This window comes from Ziziphus jujuba, chromosome 6 (assembly GCF_031755915.1).
Source record: "Ziziphus jujuba cultivar Dongzao chromosome 6, ASM3175591v1".
Lineage (NCBI taxonomy): Eukaryota > Viridiplantae > Streptophyta > Magnoliopsida > Rosales > Rhamnaceae > Ziziphus > Ziziphus jujuba.
This window is the reverse complement of record NC_083384.1, coordinates 10,582,659-10,596,937: the sequence shown is the minus strand read 5'-3', so window position 1 is coordinate 10,596,937 and position 14,279 is coordinate 10,582,659. Positions and strand designations below refer to the sequence as shown.

The window sequence follows — 14,279 nt, the reverse complement described above, 5'->3', positions numbered from 1 at the left end:
AAGTTTAATAAACCCAATTCTGACAAATTCTACAAATCAAATAAACATAAAAAATATTCAAAGGATAAAACTAAAATCAAATATTTTAAATGTAATAAATATGGTCATTTTGCCACCGAATGCAACGTTAAGCAAACAATCAAACAATTAGCAATTCCAGAAGATCAAAAACAAAACTTAATCAATGTTTTAGGAATTCACAACACAGATAGTGACACATAGCGAAAATAATATTTACACTGAATTAAGTTCTGACGAATCAAGTATTCACTCTGAATCCACTAGTAACACAGATAATCCTAATATTACTTTAGGATGTTTAGATGCCTGTTATCTAGATATCTGTTGTAATAAATCAATTAATGTCTTAACTAATTTTACTGAAGATGAAGATATAATCTTAGAATTACTTAGCAAATTAGAAAATCCTGATGAAAGGATAGCATACATGAGAAAATACAAAAAGATCATAACTGATAATCACAAAAAAACAAATCAACTTAATAAAAGTACTCAAAAAATCTGTTTAACAGAAACCTTACAAACTTTTAATAAATCAAAAAATAAACACATAATTGTTCAATATCTACAATAAGAGATTAAAATAATTAAGTCCGAAATTAAAGAATTAAAATTAGAAAATCATTTAATCAAACACCAATTACAATTTATTCAAGAAAAACTTCAAAAACTTATTCCTAATCAACTTGAAGAACAGGAAGAAGGATCTTCCCATGATAATTATTTAGCTTCCATTCAAAAAATCAAACTTAGAAAATGGTACATAAAAATCATAATGATTATTAAAGATTTTTAACTCACCACAATCATCCTTTTAGATTCAGGTGCAGATTTAAATTATGTCCAAAAAAATCTCATACTTAGTAAATATTATACAAAAACTAAAAAAAGATTAAACTTCGCTAACAGAAGTAAAATGGATTTACAATACGAAATTAATCACGCACATATTGTATATATATATATATATATACATTCTAATTGTTTAGCTCCTTTAATATTTATTAGATTTTTTTCGTTTTTGTACTAGGCTACTTAAATTTGTCTAGAATCTCCAAACGCATCCTTAAAACATAATATATCTCAATTATCAGATAAGTGAGACAAAAATACATACAAATTAATGCAATAATCAACTCTTTGATATCTAAACTTTGGCAAATATATTTATTTAAAGATATATATATATATATATATATATATATATACATATACATATATTTATATATATATATATATATATATATATAGTTTATTTAAAGATATACATATATATATATATATATATACATATAAATTGAATTTCACTTTTTCGCACGAACATTTTTCTTTTTTCCCCAGACCCCAATAAATACCCCCCAAAAAAAAAAATAATAATAATAACAATAATTGAAGCCGTTGATATGTTTCTGAATCACCTAAACTACCCTGGTAATATTTTTGAAATCACACGAATGCCCATTATACTCTTGAAGCGGCGAAGCTTAAACCCCTTACCGCCGCCTAAGTCTCTTTGGCTCTCCTGGTCAATAGCCACCGGAATCCACCAACGCCATCAAGCTCGACCTGAAACTCCTCTACGGCGTAACCACCGAATGCCGGAAACCGGAGCGACGTTACGGTTTGAATCGCGTGGTTAGCGAAATCCAGCTAAAGGTACACCTCCTCCGGTTCTCTCATTCTCTCTCCATTTCTCTCTCTCTCTCTCTCTCTCTCGCCCATTCACCATTTCGTTATCTCTTTCCCTCCTATGCAATATTCTGCATGTGTGAAATCGTGGGTCCTTCATGAATTTAATTTTTGGCAGCTTCGTTGATTCACGAATTTGATTGATTGGATTAGCCATCTATTAGTCCCATTTTCCTTCTTGTTCAGAAATCGGAAATCAACGGTGCTTAGTGTATAAGTGGTTGATCAAAAGACAGAAATTTCAACATTTTGTGAAAATTCAACCAGCATTTTAGGAAAATTTAGCTTAGTGGGAGGATGAATCTCTATGAGTTGGGTTATGATAAAAAATAAAAATAAAATAATTTGAACTCTAGTTTACAAATGGATTGTTGTTGGCTCTCATACGTTTTAAGTGAATGAAGGAATCAAAACACAAAAAATTTAAACATTTGGGGAAAATTCAGCTAAGTGGGTTATGATCAAAATAAAGAGAAATTAACTTTAGTTCTAGTTTATGATAAATTTTTGTTGGGTCTCATACTTTTCAAGTGAATGAAGGATTCAAAACACAAAAAATTCAAAATTTGTGGAAAATTAAGCTTCGTGGTAGGCTGAATGTCTGTGAAGTGTGTTATGATCAAACTAAAGAGAAATTAACTTTAATTCTAGTTTCTAATAAATTCTTGTTGGGTATCAGGCTTTTCTAGTGAATGAACGAATCAAAACACAAAAATTTCTACATTTTGGGAAATTCAGCCAACATTCTGGAAAATTCAGCTTAGTGGTAGGATAAATGTCTATGAAGTAGGTTATGATCAAGATAAAGAGAAATTAACTTTGAACTATAGTTTATGAGTGGATTCTAGTTGGCTATCATACTTTTTATGTGAATGAGTTGTTGGAAAATGGTTGCTTGTTCCTACAAAGAGATGAGAAATTTGAAAGTTTATGGCCATATACATCAAATTCATATGGAGACATGCTGAGAAAGGTTTTTGCCTTAAATCATTACAAATTATGTGATAGGATCAAGCAAAATTTTGCATCGTTTAAGGTATATCTATTTTTACCTATAATGTGCTTGAATTTGAAATGTGAATTCATCAGTTTACTATTGTTATTTTCATTTTCGATATGGGATCATATCACTTATTCTTAAGTTTTAGCTATTTGTATCCAGTTTTGTCCAGCTAAAGACAATTTATGGTCGATTAGGCAATTTTAAGTTCCACAGTGGAAACAAAAAGAAAACAAAGTCAATAATGTGGAACGCTCTGAAAAGTATCATTTTCAGAAGAGCATCAACAACAATCCATAACCCAACTTTGAGTTGGCGGTGCTATTTTTCACCACCCTCTTCCTCCTCTCCACCCTCAAACAGTAAACTCTTTGTTGGAGGTCCCTCTCTCTCTCTCTCTATTTTGCTTTTGTTTGCTCCTAATACAGTGGTTGTGATGATACTTTTTAGTCTTGCAGGCTTGTCATGGTCAGTGGATGAGAAGTCCTTAAAAGATGCTTTCTCTTCCTTTGGGGAGGTTACTGAAGGTAAAACCCAAAGGGTTAAAAACAAAAAAAAAAAAAAAAAAAAAAAAGAAGAAGAAGAAGAAAAATTGTTAATCTAACAGTCTGATGTGAGAAGTCTTATGTCTATTTTCTTTAGTTATTTACATATTTGATGCAAAGCCCAACTCATCACATGCTGTTAATTATCATGTTCAGACAGCAATCTATACTTACTCCTCAATACTCTATAGCATTTCGGTTCTTTCTGCTGTTTGCTTCATATCTGAAACGAGCAACATTGCCTCTTAGGAGTTATGGGATTTCTGAATTGCAAGTCATGTGAACCAAGGCTTGGCGAAGGAAGGAAATGAACTTATTAGTAGTGATTGAGTATAATAAGGAAAGAAGTAGAAGCGTAGGGATCAAATTGTCTATAGATGATCCGAGTTAATCAGTCGTAGTTATTCAGAAAAAGTAGAAGAGAAAGAAATTTTAAGCCTGGGGTTTGTTGATTAGCAAGCCAAACTTATTTTTTCTTTTGTTTTTTTTTTTTTTTTTTTTTTTTTTGGTTGTTTTTTTTCCGCTTTAGATATTCCTTTAGGGAAAACTATCTAAGCATTTATTGAGGAAGTATAATGAGGTACCATGAGATCTAGATTGAGATCAAAGAGTGTAAGTGAAATATTCTCTTATATTCTAAGTTGGATATATCGCTGCTTGAATTAGAAGGATTTTTTTTTTTTTTTTTTTTAAATTCCTTTTCTAAATGCATTAGGATAAAGTCGGTTTAACTTTTATTAATTGGATTTATATGTATTAGTGAGGATATTGTACGACAAAGACTCTGGTAGGTCTAGAGGCTTTGGATTTGTTCACTTCTCAATGGAAAATGATGCCAAATGTGCAAAAGATGCCATGGATGGAAAGGTAAGCATGGGGTCATCATCTTCATAAATCAGATTATCAAAAACTGCTTGAGATTGATGTACATTTATTTTCAGGCATTTCTTGGTCGACCTTTGAGGATAAGTTTTGCTTTCGATAAAGTTCGGGGTGGACCAGTTGTGATTCCTCGCCTTACAAACATTGAAGATGATGCTAATAGCTACTCTTGAACTCTGGTAATTATCTACGTCAGTGTAGTATATTGAAGAATGATGTGTTATTGTCTGTCATATCATCGGCACCATCTTTATATCATGGCTGGGACCTTTTTCAGATTAAAGCACAAATAAAGAAGAAAGAACATAGGCACTTACTAATCAACTAGTACATATAATTATCATTTTATTAGATGCGTTGTTTTGACTAAATTATTTCAAAGATGATTAAGAAGGTTTTGAAATTTTATTGAGAAAAGATTATGTTTTCTATGAACTAGTAGACTCAAAGTAACGTTTCACCAAAAAAGCCAAAAAAAAAAAAAAAAAAAAAAAAAACACTCTTAACAGCCTGTAATTCCACTTGCAGTTGCATTGGTTTGTTTAAATATTACACAAACAAGTGTCTTATCGTTCTTCGAATTATAAGTTAATAACTAGGCTCTTTTTAACTTCATTGATTTGGGGTTATTCACTGGTTCACAGGTGAATAGTAAGCATGTAACATCAATTTTTAACTCTGGGAAAGGATAGAATTATCTAGGCCATACAATTTGAAACTTTGAAATCTCCTACTTTATGTATGTATAGAAAAAGATTGATCTCCTGTTTCATCCTTTCTTCTTTTTGGGATTCTATTATATCTATATAATAATTGATTTATAATATATAAAGCATAACGCTTCTCTGTGCTCTGAGAAAACTAACTTTGTGAGTTACTTTCGTTGATTCTCTCTCAAGCTTGATATTATGACTACATTTTCTTTTATTCTTGTTAAGGTGGAATTCAAAGTATGTTCATAAGGATGTATAGAAAGCCAGATTATGTTCTAATGGTAAAATGTGGCATGGAAGCGTATTGATCCAAAGGTGCATTTCTGTTGTTGGTTTTTGCTGTTTATGCTCAGAAACGTATTAATCAAGGTGACAAGACAAAGTTCCAAGGTATGTTAAAAGACATTTGCATTATGATGGGTGTATTAGAAATAGCAAGTTCCAAGATGGTTCATAGTGGACCCTATCACAGTACAAAGTTTAATAGATTGGGGTAAATAATCACTGTTTTTTTTTTTTTTTTTTTTCCCTCTCTCTCTCTTCTTTTTTTTTTTTGTAAACTTGTTCCAGCAATTTGGATACTAAAATCAATTTGATCTGAATTTATAAATTTAGCTAAATACTCAATTGGAATTAAGACGATGAAAACTCAATTAAGGAGCGTCGTCATTGAGCTAGCTTCTTTTTTATAACTCTAATTTCTTAATTTCCAAATAACTGCGTAAAAGACGAACTCAATTCATAATTTTGTAATTTGTAAACCGTTATTCATCATTAGTAGGTGACATGTGTCCAATTTTATTCATCTTTTAAGTGTGTTTATGAACAAAAAGACAAACTGTCCCATTGTCACTATTTAAGGTTTATATTATACAAGGAGAGAGAGAGAGAGAGAAGGACAAACTGCATTGACATTGTATCAAACTAATGGGGTTATATACAAAAAGATTGCTACAGAATAGAGATATATATGTTTATATATCCTTATATATGTGTCCAAACCCATAGGAATACATAGATTCATAAATATCTTGAACAATTGAGATCCCTCAAGTGATGTCACATAACGTGAGCTCACCGTATAAAAGTATGAACCTAGTAGAAAGTAAAAGAATACGAATTTAGTTTGTGACACAGAGTGATCATGGTGGTGTCTCAACCCTACCGAAGCCTTGGGCCACCAAAACCGTGCTTTATTGTTTTTTACTGTTGGTGAGAGTGGGACGTAATATATATCTAACTCGCATGTTTTGGTCTTGTCCCATCGTATATGATTAATGCAATGTTCAAAAAATCTTTGCTCAATTAACTAAGTGATATTTCCAAAACAATTAAAAAAAAAAATTACTGAGTGAAAGAAATTGGGAGGGCCCTTCGATCATGTGGGCCCTTCAATTGGGGGACAGGAATTTTTAAAAAGGTGCATAGACAGAAGAATCAAAAACGTGCCTGTTGATAATTGGCTGCTAGGACAATTATATGTTGTCATCTGTATTTGCATATCTTGTTTTTTGTGCCGCCGCCAAGATATTGTTATTAGCCATATATTAATCATTGAGATACTGTTTTCAATGAACTTTTTTTGTTTTTTTAAATTATTACAATTTTATTTAATTTAAAGGGAGAAGATGGGATGTCATAAATCCATGGCAATCAATCTTTTGTTGTGTGATATTTTACATTTAAGATTAACTTCTTCTCTACTTTTATTTCAAATACAGTGACATAGATATATTCATTAAGTTTATTTATCAAATAATATTTATTTATTATAAATTGATATATTCATACAATATATATAAAAATTATAAAAATAATTAAATATTAATAAATTTGATAAATAATTTAATAATTATAATATTATTAATATACAAAATGTATCATGCCAATCAAATATTATTCGAAAAAAGAAAAAAAAAACCATGATTTGGTTTTTTAATCCCAATAGCATATTTCTTTAATTTTGATTTTGAGAAATAAATAATTTTGTGCCAGACAATTGGTCGTGTGAAAAAGATGCTTATCTACCCCGTACATATTCATAAAGTCCATTCTCTATTCCAAGGACCACAAAATGTTTTTTCTTCTCACTGGAGAAGTTCATGGATTTTTCCTCAATAATTGCTTGTCACCATTTTGCATAATCGCACTGTGGCATTGTTTAAAGACATACATATAGAAGAAGCCCCTGCCCCTCACTCTCTCAACATAAAAAAAGCTTCCTCATTTTCTCTTCTGGCAACAAAGTTAACACACAGCACCATTGTTTCACTAACTTGCTTTGTTCATGGAGATGAGTTCTCAATTATCACCTTCTGTGTCCCCAGTTGACCCTTATAACGATCATGAGCTTCTCTTCTCCGATGATCCAAAATTCGCTCTTCATGGTGAGATTCTGATGCTTGTCATTGTCCTGCTCTTCATCACCATTTTTACTGTTTTTATTTTCTTTCTCTACAAAAAGTACCGACATGGACGCCCCAAGCTTGGCGAAGGAGAGCTTGTTCTTTCAAAAAGTACCACTCAACCTGCTCTCATGCTTAAAGGTCAGATTGAAGAAGATCGCAATGGCTACAATCTTTTTGCAGGAACAATCTGAGTACTACTTCTGCTCTAGTCAGAAACCATCCTATTATTACTTGATTTATCGAAACCAGGTAATTGGAGTTTAATTTGAGTAAGTTGGTGATCTTTTTTTTTTTTTTTTTTTTTTTTTTTTTTTATATAATGGTTCAGTTGTAATCACCAAAATTAATACCCTTATAACGTGCTTAATCTGTAATTTAATTTGTATGTAAGGGGTATTATTTATTTACTAATAAAGAATATTTAGTGGGATTTGAGAGATGAACTGAGTTTGTATAGGCTTGAATTGTATTTTTTTTATGTAATTGAAAATTGTATTGTGGAGAAATCGACAAAAAGTACGTACTCAAGATATTTATTCAGCATTTTCCTAGCTAGCCAGTCTTTTGTATGTTTATCTCTATTCAAGCTAAGACAAAGAACACCACGTATCAATTGGCTTTTATCTCCTCTGTGGAATACCACTCTCTTTATATTATATATATATATATATTATTTTATGTTAATACATTCATGTACTACATCGCAATTAATCTAGTGTATGTCAAAGCCCCAACTCTACGTTGGTAATAAGAAAATGTCAATAAAAAAAGAAATGCATAACAAGTTTTACTTCTTCTTCTTCCTTCTTTTTTCTTTCTGTTTTTTTTTTTTTTTTTCCTACCTCTTTTGGCAGAGCATCATTATCCTAATTAAATGTTGTTGTAAACGAAAGAAGATAAAAATAAATGTTGTGGGCTGCTATTGGTAACTATCACTAAAACCAGCAATGCATCTACATTCTGATTTGTTTTTGCTCTGTTTTCTGTCACTATATTTTTCATGAATATTACTAACACAAACCGCAGTTCCATTCCACAACCATTGTTTTGTGTGTCATATTTAAAAATAATATCGTTGCCATGTCACCAGTACTTAATTCCTAAATAACAAATATATTTTTATCTAAAAATCCCTCTATTCCAATTTAACATATGTCCCCCAACCAAAAAAAAAAAAAAAAAAAAAAAAAGTTCAACTTCTGAATAGTAAGTACACTCTTCTAGACTAAAGTCTTTCTTTTTCTTCTGGGAGCCAAAGGAAGTGATTTTTTGACAGCAATATTTATTTAAATTTTTTCGGTTTCTGATTAAAATCAAATTACTAGATTGATTGTTAAAAATAAAAAAGTAAAAATGAAAATATACTAATTGTCCCATTGCCGCCCCATCGAGTATCATTTTCTTTAGGTTATGTTTGGAGGTTGAATGTTATTGAGGAAATTATAAAAAAAGAAGTATTTATTTAATTCTATTGCTTGGTTAAGAGAAAATCATGAAAAAAATGCTATATAAAGAAGAACATAATATTACATACTAAAAATTTTAAAACATGTGTAAAAGATTAGCATGTTTGGAAAAAAAAAATTTTAAAATCTTTTTAAAAATAATAAGACAAAAATATATGTAGTTAACTACTCATGTTTGGAACTTTACTAATATTAACTTAGCTTTCCGAACCATCTGCCCGTCTAGCTCAGTCGGTAGAGCGCAAGGCTCTTAACCTTGTGGTCGTGGGTTCGAGCCCCACGGTGGGCGTCTTGTCTTTTATACATTTTTTTTTCCGTAACTGTAGCTTTCTTTCCCATTTAGCAATAAGCCAATTTGTATTCTCGAATCCATAAAGTCTAATCAAACAAAATCTTTCCTTTTTTCTTCTTTTTGTATTCTGGAATCCACAAGTCTAATCAAACAAAATCTTTCCTTTTTTTCTTCTTTTCCTAATTTAATATCTTATCTTGGGGCACGCGTCTCTCGCTCGCTCAATTGGTAGGTAAAATTAACAACTTTTTTCTTGCAAATAAAACTTTCCTTATTTGTGATTCACGAGCCATCTCTGGTAGTGAACACATATGCAATATAAGTTCAATTTCTATGTAAATATATGTATAGATATTAACATATATACTCGTATCAATGGAAAGTCAAATACACAAATTTATATACAAATCGATTCCACTGACTTGGATCTTGGTAAGCCTTAAATCAGGTTGTACCATTAAGTAATGCTTATGTATGTAAAAAATAGGTACTATAAGTAATGTGCTGGCCATTATGTAAAACTAAATATTATATATATATATATATATATGACTCTGTTTTCCTTTATGAGGTAGGATCGATGCATTTTTTTAACAAAATTTCACATATATATATATATATATATAGCACACAATCGAAGCCAAGTACCTATGGTTTATACCCCAAGATTTTAAGTCTAAGGACAACTTTTAATGAAGTCCAATTGCATTAAAAAAGTTGTAGCCTAGGAGGCAACTTTTGTCATCCTACTTTTGTCCCAAATAATTTTTCAAACTTAAGAAATTCTCTCATGATTGAGTAATAGTTCAGATAATTAAGGTAGGATGTTAATAAAATCTCTCCCTCAAAAGTCAGACCGGTTGAAAACGGTCAAATAATAATAATGTACTTAATCAATTAATTAAGCAGCGATTTCTATTAATAATCTTAAAACAAACTAATAGCTTGAATAGCACATGTTAAAGGTGGTCAAATTTTATTTTTTTATTTTTTTATTTTAGTTTTGTTTTAGGAAGTGCTTAATTAGTTCCTGACTAGGAGTAAAAAATTTACTACTTTTTCTACAATATTTTTTAATTTTTTTTATTTTTTTTTCATTCTAGTACAGTAAATATGAATGATTTATTAACTAAACTAATATCATTCGATACAATTTTAATAGTCTCTAAACTTATAAAATCTCCCCCATCAAAGGTTCGAGTGTAAGCTCAAAATGTATATATACATTTTTTTTTTCTTCGCAATAATGTTGACCTACATCAATTAATTCAAATTAATGTATTTCATTACCCCAAAAAAATTAATTTACAGTTAATTTTTTGACCAAATTAAAACAAAAAATATTTTACCATTAATTTGTGGAAATCACTAATATATATAAATATTATCTTTTTTATTGGTCAACATTAATAGATGTTATCACTTGTCACCATATAATTATACACATTCTATTTCAAAATCTGTGGTCAGTTAATTGCAATCATATAATTTAATTCTTATACAATATTTTAACATCTTCACTACTGTATTGCTTTAAAAAAGAATCATTACTGTACGAATAACATATTAGCCCATGGAAAATGTTATTAGTAAATATGAATAAGGAACAAATTAATGACGTGAATCAGCTGCGACACACATGACACATAGAATACCTCGACGGAAAAAGTTTGTCCATAAGTACGGTCATTGTTTTATCAAGATTATTTCTTTGACAAAATTTCTCAAGCACAATTGTGGGCTTAATTAACTTATAGATTCTTAATTAATTTGCCACATATATAAGACTTTTCTTTTTATTTTTTCTCGTAGTACCTAGATGTGCACGTATTGTATATATAGATAGATGTTCAACGTACATGACTCAATATAGGTTTGAATTTTATGTCCCAAAGATTCATATATAGCGACTACTATGATTAACAATTTAACAAGATCCATATAACAAAAAGAGAGAGCTCGTTGAAATTGATCTGCAAACCATTCTTCCACCGTTGAATGGCATGCTAGCGTATCTGATTAAAACAACACATCCACCAATTCATGTTTCTCATACCAACTACCAAGTGTAAAAACCTGGAATACTCAACTTATATATTGATATACATTATGCATTTTATATATAAATATATATTGGAGATATAATTAAGATTCAAATTTGAAATTATTGTCTGAAAAAATAATAATTTATATGCCTCAGAAGCGAAAACAATATGAATGTATTATGAATGTACATACTAATTCACATTAGTTTTATAAATAATATATATTAAGAAAAAATGTAAATTAGGTTTATTACATCTCATATTATTTTCTATCATATAAGTAAATTCTTCAATGCTAGTCGTTAAAAACACCTCATTCTTATGGGGAAACTATTATATCTTTGGTATATAAAAACTGCATGCGTTTAAGTTCATTTAAAAAATGAAAATCATGCTATAATTTGATCACCCACCGACATGCTTTGCTAAATTTGCTGATTCCCAGGCAATGACTCCATATATATCCAGGTGCTGAGATATCTAGTTCCTTTTATAATAAAAGCAACAATTAAATTAAAGAAACCAATTAAGCATAGAAAGCATTGGTTAATTTGCATATTTTTTCCCATATTATATATCAATCAAATTCAATTAAGTTTGACATATATATATATATATATATATATATATATATATATATATATATATAATTAAGCAGATATATATCCATCCATGGAATTCTGCTAGCTAAAAACAAAAACGAACATAGAAAAAACCAAGAGAGAAAACAAAGAAAGAAAGAGAAAGAAGTGGTAGATGATGTTATTGATTTGTATGATAGTGCAACAAAGACAATGATCATAAACATGGCTTTTTTTATTTAAAGAAGAACAAGTACCTCAAGATCTCACTTAGAATTGTCTCATTCATATAGTCAGATCCAGAGTACTTGCTCTCTTTCTCGCGTGCTGATCTTTTCTATCCTCTGTTCCTTCCACCTTCAACCTGCTAAGCTTTGCAGACGACTTCAAAGACAACGACGTCGACGAGGAGTACAAAGACAACGACAGATTGCTATCAACTTCGTCCTCTCCTAACAAAGTGCTACTTTTCTGGTGATTCTGATCCATTTCATTCCTCGATGTTATCCTCAGGGACAGATCAAGATCAAGGTTGCAATTATCCGAAGCTTTTCTTTTTGGCATCTTCCAATCTTGTATGCTAGTTCTTGTATTGGAATCTGGTAGGGCATTATTGTTATTGTTATTATTATTATTGTTATTATTCTTGTTCAAACCTGTGAGCTCCTGTACTGCTTTTGGTTGCAGATTGTTATAATGGGTCCAACTTTCGCGGTTTTGGTATGGTTGGATTAGCATTTCATCTTTCGGTTTGTGAATTTTCCAACTGCTTGACTGTTGATCATGAGTAGTACTGAATGAGGAAATACCAGTTGGGAAATGGAAAGTGGAAGCCCAATTGCTAGTTGTTGTGTTTCCTCCGAAGATCTTATCCGTGCCGTAAAATGGAGATGATGATGATGATGATGATCTTGAATGCTTTAAGTTTCCATTATAAGCATTCCAAGGAGAAGCATTGTCATGGTATCCATATCTTGGGAAAAGAAAAGAATCTTATTGAAAATCAAATCCCATAAATTATTTAAAAGAAAATAAATAAATAAATTGGGAAAATCAAGGTGACAATTATTAGAAAATTACGAGGATTTTTTTTTCTTTTTGAATGTAATTTACCTGAAGCTGGAACTGTGTGTTTGGTTATAATTATATCCTTGAAGCATAGGGAGCTGACTGAAATTATAAATATTTCTATCTCCACATTCCACAAGATGCCTATGATCTGCTATTACTGTAAACCAAGTACCATATTGCCAATAAATAACTATTAAAAAAAAAAAAAAACACCCTAATTTTGCATTTGGATTATATTGAAGGAATTCAATCTATTGGGAATTAAGCTTTATATTTATGTACCTTGGCTTGGATCATCAGTCTTCTTGCTTCTATACATCTAATTATCCCGACATATATTCAAAAGGAAAACGAAAAATTAATAATAATTAAAGAATTGAAAGATTTGATTAATTTTATGAAATTCATAATTAGTCTTGTTAGATAAAAAAAAAAAAAAATACCTGTAAATGGCTCTTGACATGTGCAATACTTAGTCCTTTGATGTTCATGAGTTGAAGAACCAATTTCGGAGTTGCTCCTACACCAAAAGAATTAGTATAACAATAATGATATATATTAAGGCTTTTCAATTAATTAACGATAATGATATATATTAAGGCTTTTCAATTAATTTGCTGAAATGATAATGTGAGATTAGTTTTCTTTTTTTTTTTCTTTTTGTAATTAAAAAAAAAAAACTCACTCTCTTGTCCACCGAGCCTTTCCACAGCATGAACAAAACGGAGATGAAGATCGGGTGTCCACCGGAGTCTAGGCAGCTTGGATCTAACATAAGGCCTTACAGAGGACCCCCTCTTTTCGCTTTCGTCGATGGTGCTGTTGCTTGAGCTCCCTCCATTTTGAGTCTTATTGCTTTCATCATCATTCTCTCCGCTTTCACTTATCCCACCCTGATCATCATTTTGGTTGGAAGGACTTGTTTTCAAACATTCCGACCGACCACTACTCAGGCTCGCCTCCATCTTTTTCTATTGAAATCTTTTTTTTTTCCACTTTCTGTTCTTCTTTCTTACCTTAACTCATACAACCTTAACCTTTAACGAATAGCAAATCCAGATTGATTAATTAACACCGAACAAAGCTAGCGATAATTAGGGATTAGAGCCTTCTGGGTATAGCTAGCTACCTTTCCCTACTCTTTTTCTCTTCTTCTGCCATGCCAGGACAGAAAGAGTAGCTTAAATTACAAGAATAGAGACCTCGAAATTCATTAACTATGGAAGACAATCAGATGAGGTTCAGTACTTCTATGTACAATAGAAGAAATGGGAAACCCTAGATCTTGAGAGTTGAGATAGAAGAAAGAAAGAAAAAAAAAAGACCTTTCTCTCTCTCTCTTTTTTCTTTCTGGGATAGGTAAACTGTCTTTTATTTTCCATATATATGATATGCCATGTATATATTATATATGCATATGCATGCATGTATGTATGTATGTGTAATATGATGACATACATATGCATGGATATATGAAGCAATGGAAGGAATATATGTTGTATATATATATATATTTTTTTAATTATTTTTTGATGATGAATCGTATATGCAAGAAACATACTTGTT

General features: G+C 30.6%; 2 protein-coding genes and 1 non-coding gene across 6 annotated transcripts; 2 read left to right on the top strand and 1 right to left on the bottom strand.

Annotated features, from left to right (window-relative positions):
- The first annotated feature begins 1,440 nt into the window (after nt 1-1,440).
- On the top strand, nt 1,441-7,883 carry LOC107430898 (glycine-rich RNA-binding protein 4, mitochondrial). 4 transcript variants are annotated; one of them, XR_009639400.1, is made up of 7 exons: nt 1,443-1,677; nt 2,873-3,090; nt 3,169-3,237; nt 4,016-4,122; nt 4,197-4,316; nt 5,076-7,237; nt 7,315-7,883. XR_009639400.1 is itself a non-coding variant. In XM_048464250.2 (6 exons), the coding sequence occupies exons 2-5, from the start codon at nt 2,955-2,957 to the stop codon at nt 4,308-4,310; spliced, it is 426 nt and encodes a 141-aa protein (XP_048320207.1). In that variant the 5' UTR covers nt 1,441-1,677; nt 2,908-2,954; the 3' UTR covers nt 4,311-4,316; nt 5,076-7,883. The 4 variants fall into 4 exon arrangements, 3 of the variants coding, with proteins under 3 accessions (XP_048320207.1, XP_048320206.1, XP_048320205.1); XM_048464250.2 differs by having other exon boundaries at nt 1,441-1,677; nt 2,908-3,090; nt 5,076-7,883; XM_048464249.2 differs by having other exon boundaries at nt 1,442-1,677; nt 2,859-3,090; nt 5,076-7,883.
- A 1,057-nt stretch (nt 7,884-8,940) lies between these two features.
- Nucleotides 8,941-9,013, top strand: TRNAK-CUU (transfer RNA lysine (anticodon CUU)). The gene has a single exon. It is a non-coding gene; the product is annotated as a tRNA-Lys (tRNA).
- A 2,781-nt stretch (nt 9,014-11,794) lies between these two features.
- Nucleotides 11,795-14,072, bottom strand: LOC107431228 (uncharacterized). The gene is made up of 5 exons (XM_048464198.2): nt 13,399-14,072; nt 13,157-13,233; nt 12,996-13,032; nt 12,756-12,870; nt 11,795-12,615 (listed from the first exon to the last, which is right to left on the bottom strand). The coding sequence occupies exons 1-5, from the start codon at nt 13,676-13,678 to the stop codon at nt 11,928-11,930; spliced, it is 1,197 nt and encodes a 398-aa protein (XP_048320155.2). The 5' UTR covers nt 13,679-14,072; the 3' UTR covers nt 11,795-11,927.
- Nucleotides 14,073-14,279: the final 207 nt, after the last annotated feature.

Bases quoted from the DNA above. Each gene is read 5' to 3' on its own strand.
- LOC107430898 (XM_048464250.2), top strand. From the start codon at position 2,955: ATGTGGAACGCTCTGAAAAGTATCATTTTCAGAAGAGCATCAACAACA. The intron at 3,091-3,168 runs GTCCCTCTCTCT...TTAGTCTTGCAG, and splicing joins CAGTAAACTCTTTGTTGGAG to GCTTGTCATGGTCAGTGGAT. The intron at 4,123-4,196 runs GTAAGCATGGGG...ATTTATTTTCAG, and splicing joins AAGATGCCATGGATGGAAAG to GCATTTCTTGGTCGACCTTT.
- LOC107431228 (XM_048464198.2), bottom strand. From the start codon at position 13,678: ATGGAGGCGAGCCTGAGTAGTGGTCGGTCGGAATGTTTGAAAACAAGT. The intron at 13,234-13,398 runs GTGAGTTTTTTT...CTTTTGGTGTAG, and splicing joins AAGGCTCGGTGGACAAGAGA to GAGCAACTCCGAAATTGGTT. The intron at 12,871-12,995 runs GTACATAAATAT...CTTGGTTTACAG, and splicing joins GACTGATGATCCAAGCCAAG to TAATAGCAGATCATAGGCAT.